Genomic DNA, 25,447 nt, shown 5'->3' with positions numbered 1-25,447 from the left:
CAAACAAACCAACCCGCCAAAACTGAACAAAAACCTGTACGTTTTTGCATCAAAAAAATTTTCCCCAGTTTCCAGCTTCAGTTTGAGTCTGTACCAGAAGGGGGCAATAGCCTTTCACTGAGACCATCTGCAAACCTTGTCAGAGTCTTTGAACTGCAGCTTTTGAGAAGGACCATGTGAGAAAGCTCAGGCACCAAAACAGGTTCCTCACCATAGACGCATCCAAAATGATAATCAGAAATCAAGGTTATAAGTAAAGCCTTATGGTACTGCATGTTTATGATTAGAGTGTGGTTCAAAGCAGAGCTTTGAGGGACCAAGTGAAATCTGATCCAGAGCTAATATTCACATAAAATGTCAAAACTGCTCACACTATTTTGTTGTTTTGGTTGGTTTTTCTGTTTGTTTGTTTGGTAAGTAGAAATAAATATAAGAGGTTTATAAATCAATTAAAGTAGAAATTAAAGATTCATGGCCTGACTGATGTCTGATTCTGTGTCTTACAGGATAACTGTGTCTTGGTTCCCAATGTTAACCAGAGAAACAGTGACCAAGATATCTTCGGAGATGCTTGTGACAACTGCCGTAATGTCCTGAATAACGACCAGAGGGACACAGATGGTGATGGGAAAGGAGATGCTTGTGATGATGACATGGATGGAGACGGTTGGTGATTTTTCACTTTCAGCTTCTCTGATGTCATTCAAATTTGCCCAGAGTGTGTGCTGCACATCAGAAGACTTCATGTCGCTAGCTGTAACACATAGTCTTTCTTCATGAAATCTGTGTTTTTAATCCTTTTCATTTAATTAATACATATCTTAGCTTGCATTGGAAGCACTGTACACTGTAACAGAGAAACCAAGCCATGTTTCATGTAGAAGTTAAGGTTGTTGATCATTCAGCATTTTCGTAAAGGTGCAAACATCCCAGACCATCCAGCTGCTGCCAGTCACTGGTGCCCAAGAGCTATATAATGTGTTATTTTCATTGTTGTAGGAGGCTTGAAAGAAGTGAAAAAATCACACCCCTTTAAATGTAATAACAAAGATGAAATGTCCCATCCTGTAAGTTGTGATACAGGAACAGGATAGAACGAATTGTGTGTAATAATGGGTGTGATGGGGTGGTGTTCTGGTTTGGCCAAATTTAGAAATATATCCTGCGAGAGACAGCAGGTCACAACCACCCCTTCCCCAACCAGGTTTGGGAAAAATAAATTTTCCTGGAAGGAAAGTGAAGGAGATAAAACTATTTATTTAACAAACACACAGGAAAGGGAAAATAATGCTAACTGATAAAATCTCTCGCTGTGGAGAAAAAACCTGGGAAAGCCTTTGGTGTCCTCAGAGCTGGGGCTTGGCCCAGGGCCAGGCCCTCTGTGCCAGGTGGAAAGTCGTCCTGATGTGCTCTGATATTGAAGCAGTCCAGTAGAAAAGGGAGAAAATCCAAAATTCCAGGGAAGGAAAAAAAGTTCAACTCTCCATCTGTCTCCGGAGAAAAGAAACTGAAACAACTGGCCAAAAGCTGACTGGAAAGCAGCAAGCCGGGTGCCTCCTTGCTTCCCTGCTGCAGCTGAAAACAAAGTCGCTATCTCTGTGTGACCTTGAACAAGCTGCAAACTGCTTTGAGAAAGTTTTGCTCAGTTTTTCCTTCCCCCTCTCAGGCTCAGTTTAAAGGCACAGAAAGGCACAAAAATTAATTTATAGGCATAGGCAGCGATATGGGATACCCATCATAAAGTCACCCCAAGACAGGTGGAAAGATGTTCTTTAACAAGATGTTGCTAACTACTATTAAATGAGTGATGCACACATAAGAAAGATTTACTGTGCAGGCTTGTAATTTCATTGCAGGATTAAGTAGTTGCTGAAAAGGAATAGTGTCTTTACTGTTTTAATGTTTATATTGTGCAGTATGGACAAACATGGGAATTGTCTTCAACTAACACACACAATCCACTTTACTCTAGGTGTTAAGAACCTTTTGGATAATTGTCAAAGGATCCCCAATGAAGACCAGGAGGACACAGATAATGATGGTGTTGGTGATGCCTGTGACAGCTGCCCTACAATCAGCAACCCAAACCAGGTTAGCAGGCAGAAGGAAAAATTATCCTTGTTTAGGGAGAGGGACTGCTGAGACCTAAAAACGTGCAAGAGAATGAAGCAACCCGTGCAGCCATAGTGTTCATATTTTAATAATAAAGTGTATTTCCTGGATAATAAAATACAGTATATATCTAGGTATTCAGGAGAGTTTTACAGATCTGCAGACTCTCCTGGTGTGAGAAGGAGGAGCCACCAGTTGTACTCTCAATTCGGGATGTTGTTAGGACCTCTGCTCAGCGTATATCTTTCATGCTCTGAAATCGGCTCCAGGACTCCACATAGGGGTGTGATTGAGTTACACTTGATATTTCTTTAGTCAGGACAAAATCCTGGTGTCCTTATTTATCAAAACTTTCAGTGCTCCTAGGTGAGAAGTCATTGTAACTTTTCATATGTTGGAATTCTGATTCAAACCCCCCCTTCCCCCTGTGACTAATGAAAAATGTTGGAAAATATAGAGAAACATAGTAGAATTTTAAAGCTGCTTAAGAAGTTAACCTTGCTAGAAATGAGGGATACTTATTTTCAGTAGTAGAGGAATCTTGCTTGAACTGCTTCAATTAAGTTCAACCGTTTTTATTCACTGTCTTTTTTTTTTTTAATAAAACTGAATTTTTGGTTAGATGCATGATGCAAGAGAGAAAATAAATTCTGTAAAACAAGTGTCTTTTCACGCTTTTATTTTAACTGTATTTGATTTGGTTCTGTTTTGATTTAATCCTGCAATTTAAATAGATGTTCTTGACAGCTGATACTGGAACTTTCTCTGTTCCCTTTTGCAGTCAGATGTTGACAATGACCTTGTTGGAGATTCCTGCGATACCAATCAGGACAGGTAAGCTGTGAGAGAGGCTAGTCCTGAGCTGAAGCATGCTACTGATTCCTGGAGAGCTATAATCCCTCAGGCTAGCCTGGATTTAATTCCAGAGAGATGTTATTTCAAAAACAGTGTTAGGATTTATTAGCCTTGTTTGTTCACTTCCCTGTGGTAGTACAATTACTTCATCCTTAGCCCCATTCACACAGGCTTCCTGTGAGTTCCTGTGGAAGTGACATTCAAGCAATTCTCTGGCTGTAAAACCCAGAGCACTGCTCAGAGCTTCTTAGTGAGAAAATGTCTTTCATTCATTTCTTTATTTTTCATTCCTCCTTTATTTCTGTCTCCTTAGCAGAAGTTTCACAGTTAAAGGCTGTATGTTTTTCCTTAAGAACCTAGGGTTGCAGAAACAGAATTTTATTATCAAGTGTAAAACACTTGCAGAGCAACCGTTTTGCACAGCAAGACTGGCAAGGATCCTCTGTCTATATCTTTCATATGCCTTGGGCATTCACAGGAGCACATCCCATGACCAATTGCATCACTTTCCTGGAAGCAGCTTCTGCATAACCAACTTCAGGGGTGGCAGGCCCTCCTGTGTGCACCTCACTTACAGCAAGAGGCAAGGGAAGTGATAAATCCTGTGCTGTCACAGCATTTCATCAGCCACAGACAACTGCAGGGCTCCATGCCAGGGCCACTGGTGGGTGCTGCTCTCTGCGCAGGGACCTGCAGGGAGCCCACTTCCATGTCTCTGCAGGGATCATTCCCAGTCTTGGGCCAGCAGCTGCCAAGGCCATCAGCATTTTACTCTTAAGTAGATATGTCTTTGTTCTTCCTCATGTTTTAAAAAAAGACCGTTTTTCCCCCCATAAACTTCACTAATGTCTATGAAGCATTTCCTGGTAAAAATGCTGTAGCTCTGCCTGAGGTTAACCTTGCAATAGATACACATGTATGGTGCTTATTGCACTTTATCTCAATATTGTGCAAACATTGATTACTCTGACCTAAAATAAAAACACTTTTCTTAAGCAGGGAGAGGTGGTTTGGAATATGCCTACCTATAAGCCATAGCATGACCTTAATTTGGCTGCAGGTCACTTCTGCTCCACCTGTGCTAAGCAAGAAGCTACTGAGGGAAAACATGCCTATGAATTGCCAGAAAGCAATTTGGTTTTGGTATGCATACAAAACACACCACAGTTCAGGCAGTTTTTTTTCAGGGATGCACTTAACTGTTGGCATGGAAAAGTTATGTTGCCACCCCATAACTTCTTGAACCCTCTTCTGTCATCTGTGTCCCGGTTCCTGGTGGCTCTTCACTGTAACCAGCTGATGCACCCATGGCCTGGAGGGATGCTTGGGAGCTACAGACTTTCTCCTCTATTTCTTAATGCATGTCCCCCTGCAGGATTGTAATCATAGAATCATTCATTTTGGAAAAGACCTTCAAGACCATTGAGTGGAAGCACTAACCTAGCAGTGCGAAGTCCACCACGAAAAACTTGCTATGCAGGAGGGTGAGAACAGTGGTTGTTTTAAAGTAAGTCTGACTTCAGGTGCTCATGTAGAGTTTCTCATAAAGTTTCATTCACACTCACACCTGCATGTTCATGAGCACCAAGACACATATGCACACAAGACAAGGGACACAAGGTGTCCAGCTCTTCCTGTCTCCTGAGTGCCTCTTAATTGGTGACACAGCACTTTTTGGATGTGCCTTACACACCCTTTAGGAGTGGATGTGTTTCGGGGTCTTGGGCTCCAGTATGTTTCCCACACCATGTAAGGCTTCTTTTTCTTTTCCCTGAGTATTTTTATAGCTCCTGACTTGGTCTTTGCTTTCCTGCCACTTTATCTTACCTGAGTTTCTTTGTTCCTGCTCTCCTTGCAGTTCAGCCACCTGAGCAACAACAGTTGTGTTGCCCACTGGTCTGCTTTCACCTCCAGAGCTGCCATTGGTGTGTTTCCCCCTCAGGTGTCCGTGCTGTTCACTGTGCAGAGGCAGGAGCTGATGCTGGCATGCCATTTTTTTTGTTTCTGTGGTTGCAGCGATGGTGATGGGCACCAGGACAGCACAGACAATTGCCCTACCGTTATTAATAGCTCCCAGCTGGACACAGATAAGGACGGGCTGGGTGATGAGTGTGATGACGATGATGATAATGATGGCATTCCTGACCTCTTGCCCCCGGGCCCTGACAACTGCAGGCTGGTCCCCAACCCGGGGCAGGAAGATGATAATGGTAAGATGGGCCTTCAGGAGCCATTTGGATTCTCAGGCACTGCATTCATCTCCAGGCATTACTCATGTGCACCAGGATGCAACACGGTCACTACCAATGCATACACTCTTGCCAGGAACAACCCCAGCACTCAGGGGCCCTTTAGCCAAAACAGAGGCACATTCTCAGGCACTGCAGCCAGCAGGGCTGACACTCTGCCTGCTTGTTGGACACCCTGATCCAGTGGCTGGGCCAGATGTAACTACTTGCTGCACCATAAATCTCCTTTCACTTCTCTGATGCATTCAGGTGATGGAGTTGGCGATGTCTGTGAGTCTGATTTTGACCAGGATACAGTGATTGATCGGATCGATGTGTGCCCTGAGAACGCAGAGATCACCTTGACAGACTTCAGGGCCTATCAGACAGTGGTGCTGGACCCAGAGGGGGATGCGCAGATTGATCCAAACTGGGTGGTTCTGAACCAGGTAAAAATAAAACTTGGTCTTTCTTACCTGTTTGAGAAAGATCATTTGAAAACCCCAGTAAAACTGGCTCTGTAATTTCTGGACCTCTGGCAGACATGACAAGTGGAAGCTGTTGGTTAGTAGACTATTTTCAGGAGTAATAATGAAGGAATTTTCCTTTTTATAGCCTTCAAGCTATCAAAATTGATGCTCCTAATAATCTAAAGTAACTACATGCTGGCCAATTTACTCTGGGTGGATTTCACTGCTGCCAGAAGGCAGATATGTGTTACCCTGTTGAAACATGTAGCAAACAAGTTTCATGAATCCTTCCCATAATTTAAAAGTCTGACCTGCTAAATAACACAGAATTTCATAGAATTATAGATTGGTTTGGGTTAGAAGAGACCTCAAAGCTCATCTCATTCCAACCCCAACCTGCCATAGGCAGGGACATGCAGCACTAGACCAGGTTTCTCAGAGCTCCGGCCAGCTTTGAACACTTCCAGGTTTGGTGCATGTACAACGTCTCTGGGAAGCTTGTTCCAGTGCCTCACAACCCTCACAGTAAAGATTTTTTTCCTAATATCTTACCTAAACCTACTCTCTTTCAGTTTGAATCCACGCCTCTTGTCCTGTCATTGCATGCTCTTGTAAAAAGTCTCTCTCCATCTTTCTTGTAGGCCCCTTCAGGTACTGGAAGGCCACAATTAGGTCATCCTTAAGCCTTCTGTTTTCCAGGCTGAAAAAGTCCAATTCTCTCAGCCTGTCTTCATAGGAGAGATGCTCCATCCCTCTGATCCTCTTGTTGACCTCCTCTGGACTCGCTCCAACATCTCCGTGTCCTTCCTGTGCTGGGACCCCAGAGCTGGATGCAGCACTCCAGTACTCCTGGATGGAACTCAGTAACTTACTTGCACTAACAAATTTTAGCCTTCAGGAGGCTCGTGTATTCTGAGTCACAGGGAACATGTGGTTTATTCCCATTGCGAAAGTTTCTGCCAAGCCAGCTGGAATGTATACATCTTCCTTAACCCAGTCCTGGCAGTCAGTTTAATCCTGAGCTCTGTGATCCAAATGTATGAGCTAAGCCTAGGAAAAACTCTCTTCCTCCCACAACCCTCTTCCCCTGCACCCCAGTTTTGGCCAGATTCAGATTTCCAGAATATTGTGGTAGGGAAAGAAAGTATCAAAATACCAGTATGACTAATTCTGCACTAGGAAAACTGACAAATCCTTCCTGACTCAGGGTATGCAAGCAGCTGAAACATTACTATTTGATTATAGTTTTCACTGATTTTAGTTCGGAGATACAAGCGTCATAGGTATGTTGAGAGCAAACAGAAGAGACAGATGAAGGAGGTGCTAGAGGGAGACGAGAAAAGGCTATAAGGCTTAGCCAACCCAGCTTGCCACACATGCTAACCACCCTGAATTTACCCTTACAGGGGATGGAAATTGTGCAGACTATGAACAGTGATCCTGGCCTTGCTGTTGGTATGTACTCTCTTCTGAGATTCAAGTTTTACAGCAGAAAACACACAGAATATGAACATGTGTTCTGCAAAATTGTTTTTAACTTGTTTGTATCCCTGCCTAGGTTACACGGCTTTTAATGGCGTTGACTTTGAGGGCACTTTTCATGTGAACACAGTGACAGATGACGACTATGCTGGCTTTATTTTTGGTTATCAAGACAGCTCTAGTTTTTACGTAGTAATGTGGAAACAGACGGAACAGACGTACTGGCAAGCGACTCCCTTCCGAGCTGTTGCAGAGCCTGGCATCCAGCTAAAGGTACTGGTGGTGGCTCCTAGCTAAGGACACAGTGCTCATGGAAGCCTGGCTATGCCATCCTGCCATGTGCTGGCCATGGGCTAGGTCATCATGCCATGCACAAGCCAAGCCACTGCACTGCATGTCAGTGTGCTGCCCGACTGCTGTTCTCTATTTGCAACTGCTGTCAAAATGGTTAAACCAGGCAGCTGCCACACAGACCTTTCCTGTTTTTTTAAGGAACTTCATGTTGCCTTTCTGATCAGCTGGAGCATTTAGTCTCTGCAGTGATTGTGCTCTGACCCTGACTGGTCAGATTGCCTCCTTTTCCTTTGTCCAGGTACCCAGCTGGTCGCTTTGTTCACATAGGCAGTGTCTGCGGCTGTAGAACAGAAGTTAGGGGCTTGTTAGCAGTGGAGAGGATGTTTCTTCAGACCTGTTCCCCACTAAAAAAAGATCTATGGCTTCTGAAAGTGACTTTTCTATGTGGTCAGTGTTGGAAAATTGTATTTTTGCAGGCTGTGAAATCTAAGACAGGTCCTGGCGAGCACCTCCGCAACTCCCTCTGGCACACAGGGGACACTAACGATCAGGTCAGGCTGCTGTGGAAGGACCCCCGAAATGTAGGGTGGAAAGACAAAGTCTCCTATCGCTGGTTCTTGCAGCACAGACCCCAGATTGGTTATATCAGGTAAGAGAGGAAAGGATAGATAAAGTGAGTACAGATACATGTCTGCCTAAACTGTAATTTCTCAACACCTGATTCAGATGATAACCTGAGAATTTGTATTATGTCTGGGCTTTGCACTGATGAAGCCTTATAACAGATTAGACCTCTGAAATTCTGCCTGCAGTTCTTTTCCTAGCAGAGACAATTCCAAGTTAAACCTCTTTGTATGGACCATCTGTCTTTTTTAACTGTGCCTTACCCTGATGAGCTCTTTTCTGGATTTAGTACCTTGTTTTCCAAGCTACTGCTGGCTATTGAAAAGCAATATATTTCGCATCTTCTTAATTTTGATATTTTAGAATATTTTTGTTGGAATTTATGTATTCTAGGATAACAGAATTAATAAAAGTTGTCCACTTAGAGGTTGTGATTCTAGCTAAGATCAGTAATTATCCTGATGTGATGGATTCGCGATTACTCAGCATATAATCAGAAATTTTGTCAAAGCTTTGTAATGCATGTTATATATTCTTACTTTGGTTTTTTTGGGGAAAAAAAAGCTAATAATATAAAAAAAATCACCATTCAGGATGAAACATTTTACTCTGCAACATCCAGCAGAGAAATCAGCAGGAATTATACTTGTAGATCAAGGCTGACATTAAAATGCAAAAAACTAACTGCCCTGGCATAATCAGCTCAGGTTTTTACCTTATAATAGAATAGAAATATGGTAAGTCAGTTTTTCTTCAAGAAAATCACCACCCTGCAGTTGAGATGCAGTAATTTGATGGTGTAATTATTCCACTTTTCTGGTACAGAGCATAATCTTCAGTGGTAATTTGAGTGATCGTGATTGACTTTTACACTAAAACTGATAAAGAACATTTATACTGTCAGTTACTGTGCCCTAGCCACCAGGCAGTAGCAAATAGATCTTGGGTGGCAACTTACGTTTAGACCAAGAAGTTTGTAAAGCTGCTGCATGAGCAAACATCTCCTATGGCTGAAGTATCTCCCACCAGCCTAACTAATGCTCCCTGTAACTGGGAAAGGTCGCAAAGTCTGTGGTCACAGAATCCTTTAAAGGCAGCCACACCTAAAGTGCGCCTCTGTCAGCTCTCTGTCCACTCTCGCTGCGGTCTGGTTAGGCCAGATGCCACAGACCACTATGTGTCTAGCAAAGATTTTCCAAGGCTTCAAGGAAGCCTAGGAAAAAGTCACTTGAGCCAGCCTCACCCATGGAAATTTTCAAGACAACAAGTTCTGTTCATTCTACAGATAAACTCAGAAAGATAACAGGAATTGTTTTGGGTTTTTTTCCCTTATTTTATGAAAAGACACAGGAACTTTCATTCCCTTCACCGTGTGCTCTTTTCTTGTATGCAGAAATGTGTCAGCACTATCCTCATCCACATCCTATCCTCTAGGCTCATCATCCTCTAGGTCATTTACCTAGGCTGAGGACTTGATGTGGGCAGTGCTGCAACAAACAGCTCAGCTGGCTCTAGTGTGGTCCTGCTCAAGCCCTCAATACCGAGCACACACTGGGCAGCTGGTGGGGCGCAGCTTTCACAGGGCGGTTTGGGAAGTTGCTGATGGGTTTTCTAAAAAGAAGATGCTAGATCAGCAAAACAGTTCCTGGAGTTAATCATATTCACATTTTTAAAGAAATCTCACAGACAAATTTAAGATTCCAATGGTTTGTTTGAAACTTTTCCTATTTAAAAAACAGTTCAGCTTCAAACTTCAAACTATGTGAGACAATATCCATCTGGCCTTCTTCAGCTGATCTAGTCTGGTTCTCCTATCACTATCGACTGTGGAAAATTTCAAGAGCTAAAGTGCTTAGCCGGACTGACTACAGGAAAAAAAAAATTCCAAGGCTTTTTCAGGATATGTAGCAATCCCCCCAAACACCCTCCCCTGTCTGGCTCTCACTAGCATGTAGCATTGCTCCAGTTCCCAGCCTACACAGTCAAGGGGCTACCTTTACTGCTTTTTCTCCCCTGGGCTAGATGGGAAGGATAGCATGCCCAAGAATAGAGTCTCCATGGATAACAACATTACTTTCAGGAATGTTGCAGACAGAAAAGACCTAATAGAGCTTCTGTTTGCTTCCCTTAAGGGCAAGATTTTATGAAGGCTCTGACCTAGTGGCAGACTCTGGTGTAACTATAGACACCACGATGCGTGGAGGACGGCTTGGAGTTTTCTGCTTCTCTCAGGAAAACATTATTTGGTCCAACCTGAAATATCGCTGCAATGGTAATCTTGCTCTTACATCATTTTAGCTAACAACTAGCAAGTGAAGAACCAGTAGTAAGGCTGTTGGATTAAGCCATTTTGCATCCTTTCCTTTCCCCTTCCTTTGCAAGTTATTCACAGCTGTGAAATGCCTCCCCAGACACCAGCAGCACAGTGCAGCTCAGCCAGACAAGAACTAACACCTCACAGCTGCTCCTCCCAGAGCAGTCACTCTGCTGGCGAGATTGTGCCAACTGAGGGGAATAGCTGTCATCAGAGAATTAGGAATGTTACATAAAACCAGCTGACTGTGAGAGCTGTACACACACAATAAATACACTGACACCATCATGTATGTAGATGCCTTGAGCTTTGAATACAAGGTGAAATACACCTGGAGAGCCAGTGAGCTCAGGCACCAGGCATCAGTGTCACTTGGGTACTTGCTGGCTGGTCCTATATGTGGGGGGACAAGATCATAAGATACCTTTCCTCCCATGTAGGAATGCTCCTGATTCTGTGGGAGCGTGCTGGCTCACTTCTCTTGGAGCAAGAGCCTTTTAGCTTAGCCCTGATCATCCACTATGTAAAATAACTCAAACTTTGATCACTCACACAGAAGCTGATCATTTCAGGGTACTCCTGCCCCAGCAGCAGTTCAGGTAACTTGAACTGGGGCTGAAGGGGTTGCCCCTCCTCTCAGCATCCAACCTTTGGAGAATAATTACCCAGCCAAGTTGGAATAGTTTCCTTGTCTGCTTTCTGTGGATCTGAGAAGCCCAGTTCAGGCCTGCAGGGGACAGGGCCACTCTGTGGCATGTTATGTTGATGGACTCTGGTACTTTGACACTCAGTACTACACTTCGGCTGGCTCTTGGAGGTCTCAGTTAAACAGGGAATTTCTAGACAATAATGCTTACAAATAAAAATTACTTGGTAAGTATTTTCAACAGTATTGTGGTTTCCCAGAAAGCATGTATCAAAGCTGCCACTGAGTCACGCTTACATGGCAGAGAGCAGGCAAGTGGTTTTGCTGCAGGAGCTACATTAAGTCAATGAAACCCACTGAGAAAGACTCTGAAGTCCCCCAGTATCTGTTTTCATTTCAGACAAGTTCCTACGTTATGAAGAATTTCAAGCCTTTAAAAAGTGCTCCACAGAAAGCAAAGGACTTACCCCTTTTTTCTACATACTGTGTGTGTTAATACGCACGTCCTTTTTATGACTTTAAAGCTACCTCTCCTGCATCAGGGTGGAAATAATCAAAGTAAAGTTGAGGTCATGCAGTTGAGCTTCATTGCTGTGGCTCCATTGCTGGCTGCAGCTTTAGCTCTATGGCTGCTCTGTGGCTCTCCAGATAAAATGTTCTGGGATCTGGCAAAGGCAGACTGCAAACAACACTTCAAACAGAACTGTAGTTACTCTTACGACATTGATCCATCTCCAGCTCCCTTGCCCAAGCCTCAAGTCTTTATGCCGGTTGCTATTGGTCCTGGTCCTAATGCTTTTTGTCCCTTCTTGAGTCCTGGAAAACCATCACAGGGAAGTTGAATTAGGATACATGAGAAATAGAGATGCTGGCACTAAAAATGTGTCTGGCAGGCAGAGCAAGACAACCACTTCTCTTGCCTTTCTGGTCAGCATTTATTGATAAAAATTTAAGAGTGCAAGCCACAAAGTTTTCAGAGATATGTAATTTGAAGATAGATAGTACTCCCTTGTAGGCTGGCACTGTAGCACTCACTGTCTTGTTAGCCTCTTCGTGTTTTTCTGTGGTATACAGCTCAAACTGAAAACATTCCCTGTTCAGTCTTACTGTGTAAACAAAAGAGAAGCATGTTACGTAAAAAGAGAGTAGGCTGGTAATTGAAGTGCTCCTTAATTTTGTCAGAAGAGACTAAACTTTTTCATATTTTCCTGTTTTCAGACACCATCCCAGAGGACTTTCAAGAATTTCAAGCGCAGCAATTTGGCGTTGGGGATATTTAAAAAGTAAAAGCAAACTAACATTGCTATTGCAAACAGTAAAACAATATCTTTTAAATCCTTATATGATTGTTGTTGTCAGAGTGCACACCGCAGCTTAGTCACATCAATGAGAACAATGTCAGACTATTTTTTTGTATAAAAGTGAAAACAAAAAGGAGACAAAACAGACTTGGACCTCACTTGTTTTCAAATATGCCCTCAAATCTAGAGGGCAGCATGTAAATGGAGTGACAACTTGCTTAAAACACTCTCAGGAAAAGTTTTACTCTACTGCATTTTTGGATTCATAATTAAACGGTGGGGAAGACAGTGAAATTTTCTCTACCTTGAATGTGTTATAAACAACAGGTTGCATCTGGTAATTAAGTCGTTCAGAGCTGTTTGGCTGAGCCAAGTAGTACCTTTCCAGTCCTCCTAGGAATAGGCTGCATCTCCTTTAGGACAGTTTAAGGCCTTTGGACACTGTTACTTTTGGCACACCTCCTCTTAAGCACTGTATTAGACCTCCCTGCCCTCCCACTTGCAAAAACTGTGAGTAACACTATCACATCCTAGAAAAGCAAAAAAGCTGACAGCAGAGCATTGTAGTCACATCTTACGACTTGCATGTGACTAAAACAAAAAGACTAAGAGATAATAAATGCAGAATCACCTAGATAAAATAATCCTTTCACACGCACAAAGCCAGGCTTTGACCTGTCGCCAGAGCCGAGCTCTCTAGGCAGGTACTGTAATATTATGCAAAGTCACCAAACTAAAACCCCAAAACATTGTTTTAAGCATTAGTAACCATTAGGAAAGGACTGGAAACAAAAAGCCAAAAGAAACTGTATCATAGTGCACTAATTTGAAGCGCAGAAAGCTATTAATACAGTGTGCATTTTTACTACATTGTTTTTCAAAATGGAGCTAGGAAGGGAGGGATGACAAGCTCCAAGGACTGTTGAATAGATAGGATAGTTACTTTAAAAATAACTATATACTTTTAAAATAACTATAGGATAGTTACTTTTAAAAGGACATTGGGAAACGGCACTTCAGCCTGTGGGGATGGGGGAGGAAGAAATACAAAGGGAGGGAATACATTGAGAGCTTTAAAATCAGAAGTAGCCCTGGGAAAATGAACATTCCTAGCTCTTTCCCAGTACACGGATACAGGGGGAATGCTGAGTTAAATTATCAGGTGAGAGCATGAAACAACAACAAAAAAAAGTTTCCTGTTCTCAGTACAATAAAAATACCCTTAAGGATATTACAAGCTATCAGAGGCTTTGACTACTGGCAGAATTTTCCCATGGGCTTGTCTACCATTTCCAAAGTTTCTGGAAGCAGGATGGTCCTAGGAGCTGTCCCATGAGGGACCCCAGAGTCCCACTACAAAAAGCATGATGCAGGAGTGTTCCTTTGGTTCAGTGCTTGATGATGAAAAGTCCTCCAGTTTCAGTCCTCCTTTCCCCTTGGCATCACTAAACCCAACCACTCACCAGATGTCTGAGGACTGAAAAGCTATTTACTTTGGAGCAACACAGACAGCATTGTCAAATTACGCCTACAAGATGATAAAAAAAGTGTTTTTCTAGCTGAACATGGGCTAAAACTGCAGTATTGTTCACTTAGGAAGGAGAACACACTGTGAAACAAATTTACATCTTCCTTATCATACATTTACATTTCACCAGAAGGAGCCCTTTCTCCGTGCAGAAATCCTCTCTGAATGGTCTGGGCACAGCCCGGGCAGAAGGCAGTTGCTACGCTCACACACACCACCAGTGCAGAACACATGGGTCCTGCAGTGCTCACATTTTGCACAAGTGGTCTCCTCACAGTGGATGCAACAGGCCTGGCCCACCCTGACCTGTCTGCAGCACACACCAGCTCCATGAGAAAACACGATTGCACTTGGCCTTCAAAAACTTGCCAGGCTCCAAAGCTCTGCTCAGCCCTCCTGCCTGCAGCCAGAGCCTCTCCTTCTGCTGCAATGGCTGGGAGGGAGCAGCCTGGCCCTTTGCCTTATCAGCTGGCTTACCACCATGGAGCTTGCCTGGTTCCAGGCTCTCTTCCAGTCCATGGCCATTGGAAGCTAGGAGGTGAGATGCAGGCTCTGGCTCTCATGCTGTTGCCAAAGAAAACTCTGTGAAGCTGTGAGCCTCTAACCTCCCCTGACAGAAAACATACTGGCTTGCTCTGCTGGCAGCCACAGACAAAAGTTACAAGTCAGACAGCCAGAACTTTCATTTCAGGAGGTGCTGCTGGGACCTTATGATAGGATGCTGCAGCTTGCTATGTCTGCTACACTGACACACCAACTGCTAGGCAGCCTACAAGATCAAGAGTGAAGCCAGCTGTTGCAGACAACATTTGCCCCAAGAAGATCACAGTCTGGGCTTGGGAAACCTTCTGCCTCACATTCTCATCAGAGATTGTGCAGTCCCTGTTTAAAATCATTTAAACAAGGTTCTCTAGCACCATGACCCCTTTCTAGACTATTGTGCAATGCAGACATAGCTCCATGTGTGGCCTCTGGCACGTGAAGATGCTGCAATCCCGTATCTTTAAAACTGAACATGTAGCTTGCTCTTGACCTCACCACCTGCACAGCAGGGCTGTACTCAGCTGGAGCAGCAGCTGTAACTACTTTGGAGTTCAGAGTCCTGCAGCTTCTGCACCAGGATCTAATCTCTCAACAATGATTAACTGTTTCCTGTGTGCTGCAAATACTATGGCAAACACACTTCAAGTGCTTCTGTTCCCTGAAGACCATCCGGCTGGAATTGCGAGGAGGGAACATCCTGACAGGATGCTGCGGTGTTGGGTGAGGGCAGGGGTGGGCAGGCTGGTGGGAGGCTGTGGAACACAGGCACTTGACTGTCCCAGCCCTTGGGCACCACTCAGGAACCTGTCTCTGCCTTGCTCCTAGGTCCAAACACACACCCTCACAGCTCCATGCACCAGAGCTCTCTCATGCACCAGGAGCCACACAGGGAGTAGCAGCCACCATTGACTCTGGGAAGCTTTGTCAGCAGTTTCTCAAAACCACAGGGAACTGTGTCCTCGTGTGGGTCTGGTCAGCTCTGGCATGGGGGTCACCCTCTGGCACAGGAGGCAGACTGCAGCTGGCACACGCTGAAGCAGGACATGGATGGTGAGAGGGAAGGAGCCACCACCTGTGAAGACAAAGCACTTTCCCTGGTGTGGATCTCAGCATGTCAAATTCAACAGCTGCTCACCCCACCATCTGGGTGAGGGAAAAAAGATTAAAAATCAGAGATCTGCATCTCAAACAGCTGCACAGGCTTCAGTGCTACATCGACCTTGAAGATACTTTGCACTGCCAGGGTATCTTAAACGTCTCAGGGAGCTGGATTGTTCAGAACAGATGCCACAGACAAATCTGTGCAATCTGTCATCGTCCAGTATCACACAATGGCGAAATACAAAAACAACATGGACATTGAAGGCCTCTAATATACCATAGATCAGGATTTTTTGGTTAAACAACATTCAAATTTAGGGAACAAAAAAGATAACCAATTTACTTTTACTGGCTCAGTAACTGCATAGCTAATCTAAATATTTAGATATTTTTTAAGTTTCTCCAAGAATGAACTGACTTTGAAAATTTAACGTAACACAACAATTCATTTCAAATGTAAGAAAAATTTTATTGGTCCATTAAACATTAAATCTATAACAATACATTCACTCAGTATACAAAAGGAAGTGTCCATAAAAACCATTAACATGCTATAAAGGCAAAGCTGTTGACTATTTTACAAGTAAGATCTTATAATTCTGGAATCTTTACCAATCCTTAAAAGTCAAACTGTTACAGTTACTAAAGACCACAACACTTGCAAAAAAGTTAAATAAACTGGCAAACTTCCACTTCACTGGGCTACAGCTTAATAAAATAAAAACACACATACACACCAAAAAGTTCCCTTGAGATATTAAGAACCTTGAAAAAGACTAATTAAAATCCCCTCACCATTAAGAAAATGTGTTTCTATTTTGACTGTTTTGCATCCAGTTTTTGAACATGGCATATATGAGACTGAACACCACACATCAGTGGTGAACAAAAAGCAGACACTGAACCCATATGCTCCTAGTAAATCTTTTCTCAGCTTCTATATCACAAGTAGAATTATTTTATCTGGAAGTTAATTCTCCTCACTTTAAGTCTGCATGGATGTCCAAAGGACACCTAAGCACCTGGACGTGTATCGATAAGAGCAAAACTAAAGCTATGGCATGTCAAATGATCCATTATTTCCCCATAGTTTTCCAAAATTCTTGGCTTTGCACTTTCTTCTTGGCTTCACACTGAGGCTTGTTTGGCAAAAGCATGGCTGCACTGCTGCACCCTGAAGCTCTGGTGAGCATAAGCCCTAGAAGCTTTAGGCTGCTGGAGTGGTTTCAAAGCTGACGACTGCGGCTCTGAACAAGTCTGTGAAAATCTCTGTACGCTACACACTGGGAACTATTGGAGACTGGCAGGCAGCAGGGAAGCAAGCTGGCTTACATCTGAAATAAATTCTAACTTTTTAAAAACAACATTATTGAACAGGTGTAGAAAAATCAAATCCAGATTCAATAAAAAACCTCCAAACAAACGGGATTTAAGGCCTACTTGAAGCCTACAGAATTTCTTCGGGCATTAGAAAGCAGTCATCATGCCAGTCTCTCAAAGTTGCTGCTTCAAACTCTGCACAGTGTGTCTGCATCCCCATCCTGGGGCACTTGGGCCATGAGGATGTAGAAAACGCAGAGACATACCAGTTCCCAAGCTATGTAGCCTGTTCTGAGTAGAAACAGCCAAAGCTTTCTAAGCACTTGACCCCTGGCATTCACTTGTACAGTCATGTGAAACACTGAATTCAAACTACTGTTTACAAAACTGAAAACACACGTAAAATGTCATGGCGTTCATTATGTGTTTCCCTCCCACAAGAACTCGTAGGCCACTACAGGAAACAAAGAAGCAGTTTTCACAGAGGAAAACCAATCCATGTTATAAAAACTATGATCCTTGACTCTGCTTCAATGCTGCAGGTTGTCCTGCTATGAAAAGGAAAGGATCAGTAAGACTTGGCAAAGTGGTCTTTGCTAGTTTCTAGCACCAAAGACATCCCATTTGGCAGGCAGCAGGTTGTCTGGGAATGAACCAGGTTTACAATGCCTTTAAAAAACAAATCCAAGGAGAAAAAGGCAAATAAAACAAGAAGATATAGCCTCCAAGCAAAAGACTTCTATTGCTTCTAAAGCCCAGAAGGAAAGATGAGAGCAAAATTTTAGCTGTGGATGATCTCAACTCATCTAGCCACACAGGTACAGTCTTGTGGTATTTTGCTTCATCAACTTACTTAGGAGAAAAGCCTAGCAGTTTATAAAATCTTTACAGTGCAGTTTAAAAAGTCTGTAGATTACTTTGTTGCTGATTTGCTCAGATGCCCACGATACTGTGGGCTGCTAGCCAAAGTTCAAGCAGCACTATCTGAAGCACTCAAATTTTCCTGACACCATCTTTCAAAGCCAAAGAACTGTTAAAAATCAGTTTTTTCACGAGTGCAATGGTTGCTTCATTAATAGCAATGTTCTAGCCCAGAAATGGCTGCAGCAGTAGCTGACAAAGCAATTACGCGTGCGTAATTTATAATCTCAAAGCGCTTATAGACTTGTAAAAAGGTGCTAAAACACAAAATAAATAAATAAATAGACATGCAGTGTTTATGATTCTGAGAGGGGACAAACCCTCTCTCTGAACTATGCATACATTGGCAACACTGAATTCTGCATTTCAGAGGAAAGCAGCCCAACCCAGCCAGGATTTACCATGTTAGCTAGGCACGCACAAGCTGCTTGAACCTCATGGGAATGCTTGAAGGAGAAAGCTGAGAGTATCAAAAACATGCAATATCTCTGATGTACGATTGCAGTGGAGCTCCTTACTTGGCATCCAGCTGCAAGGGCTGCCTGCACACATTGAGGAACTATGTGGCAAACAGCAAACAAGCATATCCACCTGCTTTCCACACATTCCTAGTAAAGTTCTATCGTTTCATTTTTTAGTCCAGTTACTTGGATTCAGACACTTGCTCTCTGACTCTGTCCCACTTATTTTACCCCAAACAAGAACCATTCAGGACTGTGGCTCTTGGTTGCCTTCACGAGGAAAAGTACAATTGTTCCAGTCTCAGACGACAGTGCAGCAGTGAGGTCCCAAATAATCTTTATGATAGCAAATTTGAAAAAGTAGAAAAAAGCCAACAAAATTGCTTCACCTTCCCAGCAGAACTTCTGCCAACACTGTGTTCCTCCAAGAGTCCATTAAATGATAGCATTAGTTCAAATTTAAATGGAGGAAATTTAGTATAGGACGTGTTCTCTGGTCTTGATGTCTTTATAAGCTTCCTCACTTCACACAGCCCAAACCCACTAGGAGCCAGACATGCTGCACCACTTACGTCTGGAAACAAATTCAATGAACAACATGGCACAAGGCAGGATAGAGACTGTGCAGTGAACTGCCTCAGCAGACAGTCACCCACACTTTCAGCTATAGGGAGAGAAAGTTAACTGTTTACAGCTTAAATGTAAAACTACTCTTTTATTTACAAAAGCATCAGGCTACTTGTGAGTTTTCCCACTTAATTTCCCACTGCACAGTAATACCTGAAGCAGTCTTATCCCCAAAGGTTTGTCAAGCACAGATTGTTTGGTCTTCCACACGCACTCTGGGTCTGATTGTGCCCTGTACACACTGGTGTAACGTACAAGGCAGCATCACCCAGTCACAGGCTCAGTCCAGGTTTTCCAGTTCTAGTGCCACCTGAATTAATAGTTATCACAGCAGTAGGTATGAAGGCACTTCTTAAAAAGTTTTTTTTTTAAAAGCCCATTTGCATGAACTGTTTGGAATCTATGGGCTGGGAATTTGATTCCTTGACCCGAGCCGAGGATTTTATTAGGTAGTTGCACATGGAAGTTCACAGTACAGATTTTACACAGAATGCTAAGGCTGTAATGTTTGCCTGGCCAGCAGGAAGCCTTGTCTTGGTGAGGAACTAGTCTTTGCACACCCAGGTGCCACTAGTTACTGATTCCTTAGAAAGGCCTGGAAGTCCACAGCTGGATCTGGGGCACCGTGGACCCAGAGGCCCTTGAAGTTATTTATTTTGGGGGTTTTCCCCCGAAGATTTGCTCAGAAGTAGACAAAACTGTGTAAACAGGCACTGCCCTATTCCCACTCTATGTATACCTGCAGATCTAGATGCTTTAGGTTGATAGCCGGTAGTAGGGAAGGATGGAGGAGCAAACCAGTGAGGGAAGTGCTGTGTAAGAAGAATGGACTCATGCCTCACTGTGGACTTTCATTTACAGCCTTGTTTCCTCTGTGCAAAACCTATTTCCCTAAAACAAATTATATTAAAAAGGGCACAAGGAGGTGCAGAAAGTCCTGATGCAATACTGCATAAAATAAGTGTTTTTGTAAACAGGAACATCAAAGGGCCACATTTGTGACCAGGATGCCTACTATCAGCACCAGACAGCAGGTACCATTCCCTGCCTTATAACTTGACATAGTGCATGCCTTCTTCCATAAAGCTCCTTTCCCCAATTGTTCTGTTACAAACACATGACTAATTTAGGGGAAAAAAGCTTCGTTTCTCATAGTACAACATATATGGCACTAGAAGGCAATCTTGCAGGCCTGTTAGGACCAGGCAAGGCAGAATCAAGAGCCTGGACTATCGCAGTTGCAGCACACAACTATAGCACTGGATCAAAATTGTTTGTCAGAATTGCTACTACGAGTTAGGTGGGACAACTGTTAGTCATCATTGCACAGCCCCTAAGCTCTTATCTTAGAGGTTGGACAGATAAATGCTTCTGGATTGAAAAAGCATTTATAAAGGCCTTTTTCAGATGCAGAAGTGTCTGTGTAGTGAGACTCCAAATGCAGGCAGAAGTGTCCTGACAGGTCCCCATGCTAGCAGACCTCTTGGCAGGATCAAAACCTCCCAGCAGAAGCAAAGGGAAAGAGAAAAACCTGCCTCCCTGTCCAGAGCTATTTGTTGCTTTTGTAACTCAGTGTCAAAGCCCAGATTCAACTGCTATTTTTAACTCTTGATGCAAACAAGAAGAACGCCAGGGCAGTCACTGCTGGACAGACTCCTCCTTCCCTCAGATCTCAGGACAGATGTATTTTGAGGCTCTAATCGGTGGAATAGGTGGTGTAAGTAGAGAGGACTTCAGACCTGAAGATTTTGTTTTAGGTAAGAGTGCACAGGGTGGGGAAGATCACATCCCTGGAAAGCTCCAAGCAGGACAGAAGCCCTGGGATACCATAGCAACAAGGCAGCTAAAAATGGTAATGAAAGCAGGACCAGAACTGAGATCCGAGATGTTAAGATTACTTACCAGGTGGGCATTAGCCATTAATTATTGCAACAGAACAACTAAGGCATGCAAATGTTTTGGCCAACACATTGGCCTCTGTGTTGTGCTTTTCTCAGTTTTGCAGAAAGCAGTGGATGAAGATTTAAGGCTCAATCACATTTTTTAAAAAAGACCTGCTAAATTGGTTGATATTTCACACTGTGCATGTGTGTGAATATATATGTCAAGAGAGAGAAGACAAAAAACACCAGGACTAGCTTAAGCCATAAATTCATCCCACCAGAATGTAGATAACTATGTGGCTTCAACCTTATTCAGCATTCAGGGCATTTGAGCTGTTGTTCTACCACCAAATCATCTGCTTAAATTAAAAAAAAAAAGGTGACAAGGTAGTATTTAATATTGTCAAGTCATTTGTACTAAGGCAGCTGCTTGCTATATTTGTGTCTTCTGGTTTTGCTTTTCTGACTGCTTACTCCAGTGCTTGGAATAGGAGTCCTACAAAAGAACTGTCTCCATTAATATATTGATCGGTTAAGTCCCATCCCAACAGCAAAACTAGTATCAACAGAGGAATATAAAAATATAGCAGTTAGAAAAAATACTTTCCAGCCAACACACAAGCAGAAAAGATGACAACACACTATAGTCCTCTTCTGACCATCAATGCATCTAAAATATTAAAAAATTAGTCATGGAAACAGAACTGAAGATCCTGGGAGATCTTTAGATACAAGCTGAAACAGCAGGGTAGAAAAGTAAACAAGCACCCCACTTTTAAATTTAACAGCAACTGGCAGTGCTCCCTTAACTATCATCTTCTCAACAGCAAACATTGTGAATAAAGAATGTACCTTTTCTTACATCCCCATGCAGTACACTCAACTTTTGAGTAACCTGGCAAAGCAAAATTGGACAAAATTCAGTTTGAGAATTTGTGTGTAGAACTCCCCTTCAGTTATTAACTGGGCTAAATCTGAATTGCATAAAATATCCAGGTGCCTTTAAAGTAATAATAGAATAAATACTTTACTATCATTGATACACTCCTTTCTCAATCCAGGTATAAAATAACTTAATATATTTAATACTTAGATAAACAATTTTTAGTAGATCCTTTGGCAGTCAAATTCTCATATATTCTCTTATTTCTACAGAATTATTTAGATAGGTTTTTGGAAAAAAATTATCTGGATACTACTTACAAGAATTATATGCTGTACAAAACAGCAGTCCAAATCACCACTGCAAACTGTAAAAGAAACAGTTAATGAAAGAGTATAAAAAGGAATGAATCCATATTTGCTACAAGATACCAAACATTCATGGGGAGTAAGAAGATACCATCTGCACCATGATTTTTTCTTTTCTTGTCAATGAAGCCAGAGAAGGATTGTCAGTTATTTGAAAAGCATTTCACTTATTCCAGTTTATGCAACAACTGTGTTTTATACACACCACACATAAGCATTGTAAAGTTTCAAAATGGGTTTGTACCCTTAGGCAATGCTTGCTCATGATAATAAAAAATGGTAAAAAAAGTCTGCAATCATTTGTTTAGTCTGACTAAAAAGGTAGTAACTGGTACATTATGATAAGTGGGTAAAAGGTGTTTCCTCATTCAAAAAAAAAAAAAAAAAAAAAGAGAAAAACTTAAAACTTTTGACTGTTCACACTGAGAACTCTCTGGTTGGGCAACAGAGTGGAGCAATAAGAGTCCATAAGTATAGACCAACACAAATCCAACAGGAGACCATCTTAATCCAGAAGATAGACCAGGTTCCAGTGAAGAATTTTTCAATCTGAGCACTTTCATAACTGTTATAGGGGAAAAAAAAAATGGAATGAACTTCAGCAATAAACAAAAGACTTTAACTAGGTTAACCCATAGAAGGAAGCAAGAGAGAGCAGCCCTTTATAGCGCAAGATCTTGCTCAAGAATGCCCAAGAAAGACTTGTAATGTCTCTTCAAACTTCTACCATAAGGGTAGGAAACACCCAAACAGCAGAACTTCCCGTTCACATCTTCCCTCTCAACAGAGAGAGATGTTAATTTCTCAGCATTAAAGAAATACACTTACTGGAACCAGTGAGTTACTGTCATCATCACATAGAGAGAAGCCAGGAAGAAAACAAAGTGGAAGTAGGCATAACTGTACACTGTGCCCTTCTTCTCGTCGTAAACCACAGTCTGGCCTCCCCTTTTCTCAACATGCTCTTCAGCATCAGCTGTAAGATACAGGAAACAAGAAAATTTTGCAAATGTAATGAGAACTGAAAACAGCAGCTGGCTTCACAAAGAACACAGGAGAACATCTACGGTGTGATTTGGGAATGCGTGATTGACACAGAGTAACGCCTGAACATTTCCTTGTCCTCAGAGCATGGGCCTAAACCCTGAGCCAAAAACTGGACTAACACTGAAATCCTGCCCTGTATTAGCTTCCTGGCTTGCTGAGTAGATTTTGAGCATTGAGAGCATTTAAACTGCTCTACCTGTTAATATTTTTCTGGCAAGACCAAGCTGATAATTCTGATTGTACCTGCAAACAGGACACTCCCTTCCTATCTCACTCCTGAACTGCAGTCCCTGCAGAGCTGCTGAGCCAGAAGTCCAGCAGCCAGTTACACACAGAGGCATGCAAAAAACCAGAGATTACTCTTTGTATGTTACAGTAATGAAACGTACTTTAAAGAATTATTAACTAGCCTAGTATTTTTAAAATGGTGTTGTGACATCCCTTGCTTCCCTCTGTAGCCTAATTTGGAGCACTTCATCTGCTTCAGTTTGCTTTCAGTACTCTATTGAAGGAGGGTACGAGCAGCTCTCCATCCACAGCTGTGTCCTTACTCTCTTGGGTTTGGTCCAAAAGCCACAAATAAGGTAAATTGTGCAGTGAAAACATAATTACCATCTCCATCGGGTACACAGCAAAAGCAGCAACGAGCTACCTGTGGAACAGACAACAGGAAGAGGGTAAGAACCTGTGCTACAGCAAAGCAGAACAGTTGAGGAAGGAAGGTCTGTTATGCCTAAGATACAGACACTAATTTAGAAAAGTCTGGTTTGTATTTCCAACCAGCACCAAACTCAAATTAGAATTTGCCCAGTAGCTCGTAACAGCAGTTTCCAAGCTTTGGAAAATTGTGCTCAGTAAATTTGAAGAAATGAGCCAGTCTTTAAAAATTACTCTAGCCACTTTACATAACTCTAGGTACAACGCAGATGCAAATACTTATGACAAAATGGAAAAGCTACACTAAAGAACATTCATATTTAGGGGACTTACCTATTTAGATCTGCATATAAGAGCTCTTTAGGACATTTCTGTACTAAGATGAAAGTATAAGGAACTTTCAAAGCTCTGATGCATGGGTTGGAAATCACAACTGTACCAGTGTAAGTCTGAAATATACTTATCTTTGCAAGATTTTGCTGAAATGCAGCTAGAATGAGCACAAGCAGAAGGAGTAAAAGCAGAAACCTGGTTCTACTGTTTTATTTAAATGAAGATTTCCTTTTTTTTTTTAACCTGATGGATAAAGAAAAGCTAAAATTGACACTTCTTGTGTTGAATGGTAACATAAATGGAGAAAAGGTGTTGACCATCTATTAAATAAATAAATTTTAAGTATATTTCTTGCACCAGAATACAGTAAAAGTCAGCACTTTCTGTAGTGCATCACCAACATTATTTCTACTGATAATAACCTTCTCTGGGATTTATTTTGCTTGTGGTCTGATTAAGACAATGAACTCTGTTAGGAAAATTCACTTCCCTAACTATCACATCAGTCAGTCTTTATAATATGAAAGTGCATTAACTTTGTATATTTATATGTTATTTATATCACAGTATACTGTGCAATGTAATGAGGCACTGGAATTTTACTGGAGACTTTGGTATTGTTCATGTTTAAGTAAAACAAACTAAAGGAGAGCCCAGTCCTGGAAATATGGACTTTGCTTCTTGGAAACTTAGAGCTGTCCATGAAGGATAAAACATGGCCCTGGACAGCCCACGTAAGGCCAGCATCCTAGAGTGTCTAAAACACCTTTGAAACCGTATCAGCATCATAGATAAGTAACTATCTCAAGACTGATTTAAAGGATGTCTGGATCAACAGACAAGCAGCAAGACTGCTGCAGAAATAGTTGCTTTGCAAAGTTTTATTATGATTAATAATGATGATGTGGGTGCTAGTGATCAGCCAAATCACACTGCACCTGAATCCCTAAAGGGTAGAAGATCCCTGTGTAAAACCACATTTGGGGTGCCCCAGCTTTGTTGGGACACCACATACACATGAATAAATATTTATGCTTTGCACTTCTAAACTTTATCTTTTAGCTTCTGCCCTCTTACAGGGGCTGGTTGCATGTTTTCACAGACAGTAGGTCTTTAACGTAAAGTGTCCAGCAGAAACATCAAGTAGCAGGTTTACCCTGCATATCAATGACTACCTGTACTCACTGGGTTCATAAAGTCAGGAATAGCCAAAAAGCTCACTCTGTTTCAAAAGACTGTCTGAGAGTTTAGATAAAACTACTTAAAAAACCCTTATTCTCTACCTCTTTCTACTCTTGTTGTGCCAAGCCTCACCTGAAGTGCCAGCTTGAATTACCCTGAGGCTGCACTCACATTCTGAAGCAAGCACTGGGTTCCCTTCAACATTTTAACCAGTTGTAATTAACTCCTGGCACAGAGTGATGACATTAGCAATGCTGGCATACACGC

General features: G+C 42.3%; 2 protein-coding genes across 4 annotated transcripts in view; one reads left to right on the top strand and one right to left on the bottom strand.

Moving 5' to 3' along the window:
• THBS4 (thrombospondin 4) overlaps window positions 1-12,473 on the top strand; it is a 40,647-nt gene extending 28,174 nt beyond the window's left edge. The window contains exons 13-22 of the mRNA XM_042028845.1: window positions 507-666; window positions 1,973-2,091; window positions 2,894-2,946; window positions 4,984-5,177; window positions 5,466-5,644; window positions 7,072-7,120; window positions 7,224-7,420; window positions 7,918-8,090; window positions 10,198-10,337; window positions 12,244-12,473. Coding sequence (XP_041884779.1) covers window positions 507-666; window positions 1,973-2,091; window positions 2,894-2,946; window positions 4,984-5,177; window positions 5,466-5,644; window positions 7,072-7,120; window positions 7,224-7,420; window positions 7,918-8,090; window positions 10,198-10,337; window positions 12,244-12,305 — 1,326 coding nt within the window. The 3' untranslated portion in view covers window positions 12,306-12,473. The remainder of the gene's footprint in view (window positions 1-506; window positions 667-1,972; window positions 2,092-2,893; window positions 2,947-4,983; window positions 5,178-5,465; window positions 5,645-7,071; window positions 7,121-7,223; window positions 7,421-7,917; window positions 8,091-10,197; window positions 10,338-12,243) is intronic.
• Window positions 12,474-15,942: 3,469 nt separating this feature from the next.
• Window positions 15,943-25,447, bottom strand: part of SERINC5 (serine incorporator 5) — a 50,127-nt gene continuing 40,622 nt past the window's right edge. For all 3 annotated transcript variants that reach the window (XM_042028846.1, XM_042028847.1, XM_042028848.1), the window contains exons 10-12: window positions 23,621-23,660; window positions 22,790-22,937; window positions 15,943-22,526 (exon numbers count right to left, since the gene is read on the bottom strand). In XM_042028846.1, the coding sequence (XP_041884780.1) occupies window positions 22,379-22,526; window positions 22,790-22,937; window positions 23,621-23,660 (336 nt within the window). In that variant the 3' untranslated portion in view covers window positions 15,943-22,378. The remainder of the gene's footprint in view (window positions 22,527-22,789; window positions 22,938-23,620; window positions 23,661-25,447) is intronic.

The sequence above is a fragment of the Corvus kubaryi genome, unplaced genomic scaffold (genome assembly GCF_017639235.1).
Source record: "Corvus kubaryi isolate FWS band 111438036 unplaced genomic scaffold, C.kubaryi_AGA036_p1.0 37308, whole genome shotgun sequence".
In the NCBI taxonomy this organism is placed as follows: domain Eukaryota; kingdom Metazoa; phylum Chordata; class Aves; order Passeriformes; family Corvidae; genus Corvus; species Corvus kubaryi.
Note: the sequence above shows the minus strand (reverse complement) of the source record. Positions and strands in the feature narration are given on the sequence as shown.